Source organism: Octopus sinensis, linkage group LG2 (assembly GCF_006345805.1).
Source record: "Octopus sinensis linkage group LG2, ASM634580v1, whole genome shotgun sequence".
Classification (NCBI taxonomy): Eukaryota; Metazoa; Mollusca; class Cephalopoda; order Octopoda; family Octopodidae; genus Octopus; species Octopus sinensis.
The window spans coordinates 70,172,500-70,178,709 of NC_042998.1; the positions used below are offsets into that span (position 1 = coordinate 70,172,500).

Here is a 6,210-nt window from a genome sequence, read left to right on the forward strand (position 1 = left end):
GTGGTGATCTCATTCTTGCTCACAGCATCATAAGCGGAAAGTGTAACCTCTCGAAAGAGCTGTTCTTCACTCCTGCTCTAGAGCGTCGGCTGCGGGGTCACTCCGAAAAGCTCTATCTGCGACGATTTCATCTCAATTGAAGGAGAGGGGCTTTCTCCGTCCGGGTTGCGGATCCGTGGAATAAGCTGCCAGACGAGATAGTGAAGATGCCGACGACCGCTCGGTTCAAAGTCTCTCTTGACCAGAAATGGCCTGAACTCTTTGCATGAACACCCTCCCTGTACATAACTCCATGTCCCCCTACATGGCCTTGCTTTTTGCTTTTTGAGCCAAAAAATTAACTTAACTTAACTTAACTATTTCTTAAAAGAAAGGAACCAAACTATTGCAGTCAACTATTCTTAGTGGAGCATCCCATGCTGAGTACCACAAGGAACTGTCTTAGAGTGCCATTATTATATCTAATGGTTCCCTATGTATACTTACTATTGCAACAACTAGCTAGTATAGCTCGATTGGTGGTATTAAACAATTAAATATCAAAGACAACCAAAAGTCGCGATGACATATAAGACCTACATAAACAACTCGGGCAATGAACAATCCCCGAATGATATCAAAAATTCACAGAAAGATCCCAGGCAAGCAAGAGTCCCAATATTATTAACAATCCTCAACAAGATCTCAATGGAGGGCTCAAGAAATCAACATGCTGCTCAATACTTCATTATCGTACCTCTGGCACATTGTTATACAAGATAGCTACACAAGACCAGAATAAGGAGTAGCAGCAGCAGCAGCAGTAGTAGTGGTAGTAGTAGTAGTAGTAGTAGTAGTAGTAGTAGTAGTAGTAGTAGTGGTGGTGGTGGTGGTAGTAGTAGTAGTAGTAGCAGTAGTAGTAGTAGTTGTAGTAGTAGCAGCAGTGGTAGCATTAGCTGTCGTTGTGGTAGTGATAGTAATAGTAATAGTAGTAGAATCTGTGGTGGTGGTGGTGGTGGTGGATGTTGTTTGAGCAGGAAATTGTTATAGTTCGGATCGCGCACACGGGTGTATGTGTGTGTGTGTGTGCGTGCGGGTACACGCATGTACATGTGTGTAACTATGTGCATATACATGCATGTATGTTCGTATCAATCAATCAATCAATTAATCAATCAATCAAGCAAGCAATCAATCAGTCAAGCACTTTATGTGTATGTATGTATCTATCTATTTATACATACACATATATTATATATATATATATATATATATATATATATATATACACACACACCCATGCAAGTGTATGTGCATATGTATGTATGTATGTATGTATATATATATATATATGTATGTATGCATGTATGTATTGTATGTATGTATGTATGTATGTATGTATGTATATATATATATATGTATGTATGCATGTATGTATGTATGATGTATGTATGTATGTATGTATGTATTGTATGTATGTATGTATTATGTATGTATATATATATATATATATATGGATCAAAACAGTTTCATTCAAATTCGTTGGTACTCTTGAGCGTCCTTCCGTTTGTCCATTCACTCGTGTATATATATATATATATATATATATATAATATATATATATATATATACATATATACATACATGCGTGTATGTACAGCTAATTAGCCTCTTCCTCTACACCTCTCCCCTACATCCACCCTGTCTTTCACGACTCTACTCTTTTTCCATCATTACTCGATTATTCCTCTCACTCTTCCATACACCCTTTTCACTATCTCTTTCTCTCCTCTTCTCCCCCTCACGCTTCCCTTACACCTCTCTCATTAACCCTTACTCTTTTTACTTTATTCGCCTTCCGTACACTTTCTTTATCCGTGTTCCTTACACATACACAGACGCACACACACACTCACATACACACACACATTCACACATACACACACATATCCATACAAACATCCACATTGTTTCCTTTCCTCATGTTATCTGCGAATATAAACATATACACACGCTCTCATTTTCTCTATGTCTCTCTCTCTATCTTACTCTTTCATACATTTTCTTGCACACTCATCTCTCCCATCTACCCTCTTTGTTTCTTTCTGTCTTTCTCTGTCTCTTACTTCTAAACCCTTTACTTATCTTTCTCCCTTCTCGTCTGCTAGCTACATACACACTCTCTCAATAACTTTTACTATTTCTTTAAACATCTTTCTTCCTCACCCTCTCTTTCTGACCCAGGTACTTTCTCCTATCTCCCATATTACGTCACTATATTGCTATTCTCTACCTCCCTCACATTGCTTCCTCCTACTCTGCTCACATTCCCCCTCGCTTATCTAAATCTCAATCCTCCCCTTCATTTTCTTACAGTCGTTGCCATCGCCATCCTCATCTCACAACTAGAGGTTATTACTGCTGCTACTACTATTACTGTCTTTACTACTAATACTACTATTAGCCGTGCTACTGCTACTACTGCAAACATCACTGGAGTGGCAGGCCGTTGGGGTATTGGTGAGAGGGCCTGATAAAGAAATCATAAGCAAAGAAAACTGAGAGAGGAATTCAGCATCAGAAGGAGTTTGGAGAGGAAGGGGAGGAAGGCAAGGGAGGAGAAAATAAGAGGAAGAAAGAAAGAATAGTGAAAGGGGAGGTTGAAGTGGTGTACGACAGCAGTAAGAGCATCAGCATCAACAGCAACATTAATAAGCAAAAAGAGTCGGGGAAGGAGATGATACAGAGAGGAAAGTATGAGGAGTATAAGAGAGGAAAAAGAAACGAAAGACTGAAAAAAAAGGGAAAGGGGAAAAGGCAGAGTATAAGCTATGTTAACACGCCAAACGTCACCGCAGCTCTCTCACTCTCTCTCTTGGTCTTACTCTTCCTCCTCCCCTTCTTGCGTGTGCGTGTGTGTGTCACTGTATATACTAATGCGTTGGAGTAGCTGCACCTCTTTCTAGTGTATGTGTACGTATCAATGTGCGCGCGCGTGTGCGTGTGTTCGGCAGGCAAGCTTACTGTAGTTCGAGGAGTCCTGCTAGCTGGAATGGAACTCAGCTCGGTGTAGGCTCCGTAAGGGGGGGCACACACACAACAAAAAGAACACAAACAACAACAACAGCAGCAGCTTCGACGTAAGGATATATATATATATATATATGTAACATATATATATATACATACACATACATATAATCAAAACAGATTTGTGTGAATATATATATACATACATAAACATAATATATATATATATATTATATGTATATATATATATACACACACACATACATGCCGTAAAGATGGAATAGTACAGGAGGAATACAAAATTATTCTGTGAGTGGATACCAACAAGACACCAAACCGAGGAATCCATACCCGCTGCCACCACCACTACCACCACCACCACCACCACCACTATCAGCTCCTCTCTCTTTTTTTCCTCCTCTGTATATCTATGTATCTAAAGTTCTTAACGAAGGAAGCAGCTTTCGTCTGGTTTGGTCTCCTAGTCGGTCTATCTATCTCTCTGTATGCGAGTGTGTGTTAATTAATATACATGTGTTTGTGTGAGTACTCTTCCTCTATAGCTTGTAAATATATTTCTGTGTATACATGTATTTTCACCTAGGTGCGTGATTGAGTTAATTTGTATACGCGCGTGAGAGCGTATGTGTGTGTATATATAGATATATAAAAAAAATACATATAAATATATAAATATTTATATGCCTTTATCTCTCTATCTCTGTATATATATATATATATATTTACATACATCTACATATAGCTATATATGTTGTGTATGAGTGAAAGCAGCAGAGGTGTGTGTCTTGTGTATGTGTGGTATTTCCTTGCCTTTAGGATATGGCCGACTGGAACATAGTTACAGATTGGCTGCGTTCTTTGAATCTGGTGCACTACACACAAGCCTTCTTGGATAATGGTTACGATGATCTGGAAATTTGCAAACAGATCGGCGATCCCGACTTGGACGCCATAGGAGTCTTCAAACAGGAACATCGCCAGCGAATCTTGGATGCTGTGAGAATTCTTCGTGAACAAGGTGGAACGGCCGTTTATTTTACCCTCGAAAAACCCAACAATGATATTGGTGTGGCTGCTAGTATAGTAGACGGTCATGGACATGTGGCTTGTACCACCACCGCTAACAACACAGATAGCACCTACCATAGAACTGGTGGTTTGGTGTGTCTGGGTGGTGGTAGTGGTAGTGGTATTGGTGGTGGCAACAACGGCGATCACAGCGGAGATTGTTCCACAAACGAACCGATCCATTCTTCCCGTCGTCTGCCCAATGATTATGAAGATGGCAAGTCTGCGTTGTTGACTTACCCCAAGATACAGTTAAAACATATTATCCGTGACAAACTTGTTCGAGATGAGATCGATCTGTCTGGTCCACCTTACACCACTGCGGTAAGTCAATAATGATTGATTTAAGGGAGGTACAACGGCGGAGAGAGGGTGGGGGAAAGGGAAAAAAAAAACATATTTTTTTTTTTTACCTGTAATATTTCTTTATTCATGTTTTGCTGTTATGTTTTGTTTTGAATTTTTGCTCCTCATTCCATTCCCTGTCCACTCATCACTTCTGCCCCCCCCCCCCCTGCCACCACCAATTTCTATCCTGGCAAACCCTCCCATCACATTTCTCTTCCCGTCTCCCACCCCATACGCATCTTTTTTTTATTATCTCTACTCCTCCCGCGCCTCCCACGTCCCTGACTCATTCACCCGAATCACTCCCGCCCCATTCCTCCTGCCCTCTTCCAGTCGTTGTTCTTTTCGTCTTACTGAGTTACGTACACATATAGACTCATACAAACATTTATATACACACTTAGACTCATACAATCAGTTATATACACACTTATACTTACACAAACAGTTATATATACCCATAGACTTAAACGACTACACACAATACATATACACGCTTACGGACAGTTATAAACCTTACAATTGTAAAGATAGTTTCATATTTACACAAAAAATTCTTTTTATACAAGATACGATGAATCGGCCATACATACATACATACACACACACACATACATAGATACATACACACACACACATACATACACACACACATACTTACACACACACACACACACAGATACATACACACACACACATACATGCAGACATACATATACACATACACCGAGTAAAAAATTACACTGAATCGACCATACATACATACACACATACACATACACACACACACATACATAGATACATACACACACACACACATACATAGATACATACACACACACACACATACATGCATACATACATATACACATACACCGAGTAAAAAATCAGTTATCTCTCTCTTTCACACATTACTCTCTCTGTCTCTTCGCACACACTAACAGAAGCACTTCACTTACACAACATACTGTCTGTCTCCCACACCCCACCAAACACACACAGGCCGATTTCAAAGAGAAACCTTCTCGTCATAAAATCGCTTCCTCTTAGTCTCTTTCGCTCTCATTACTTATGTAAAAAAATAAAAGTTTTTTACGGAAATCGACGGAAATCTGTGCTACGACATGCGAAACTTCGCCCAAGATTTTATTAATACAATTTTATACAACACAATTACATAGTTTCTCTCTCACACACATGCGTACAAACCATTATTTACATAAACATACTGACACACATTCAATTACATACATAAACACAGCTATACATCCTATATATAATTGCAGGCACACAATATAAAAATACAGAAATGCACACACGTCGCAAACATACATTAAAACACGAACACATATGTACATAATATACACCCGTACACAGATATACACTATTATATACAGTGTTACACGTACAATTTACATTGTCAGTTATGTGCGTACAGATCGTAGACACTTAAACACAGTTACAAACACGAATATACACACCTTGCTTACGTTTAGTTTTGTCACACACACGTATACTTACATCACAGACATGCATAAACACACTTACACAATTATATACATACATATCACAAGTACACACACAAGCACATATATAATTATACCACAGATATATATATATATATATACACGGTAACGTACTTAATCACTACGCATTGGCATACACACCACGGGCACACAGACACACTCATGTCACACAGATGTGTAAAACGCAAGAGTTATAAACATCACATTACAAGAGAATAACAGTATACATACATGTTGG

The 6,210-nt window shown here is 39.0% G+C and overlaps 1 protein-coding gene across 5 annotated transcripts in view; it reads left to right on the plus strand.

The window, feature by feature from the left end:
* Nucleotides 1-2,940: 2,940 nt before the first annotated feature.
* LOC115232652 (SAM and SH3 domain-containing protein 1) overlaps nt 2,941-6,210 on the plus strand; it is a 382,483-nt gene continuing 379,213 nt past the window's right edge. For 4 of the 5 annotated variants that reach the window (XM_029802657.2, XM_029802662.2, XM_029802660.2 and 1 more), the window contains exon 1: nt 2,941-4,422. In XM_029802657.2, coding sequence (XP_029658517.1) covers nt 3,850-4,422 — 573 coding nt within the window. In that variant the 5' untranslated portion in view covers nt 2,941-3,849. The remainder of the gene's footprint in view (nt 4,423-6,210) is intronic. The other variant, XM_029802659.2, reaches the window with a different exon arrangement.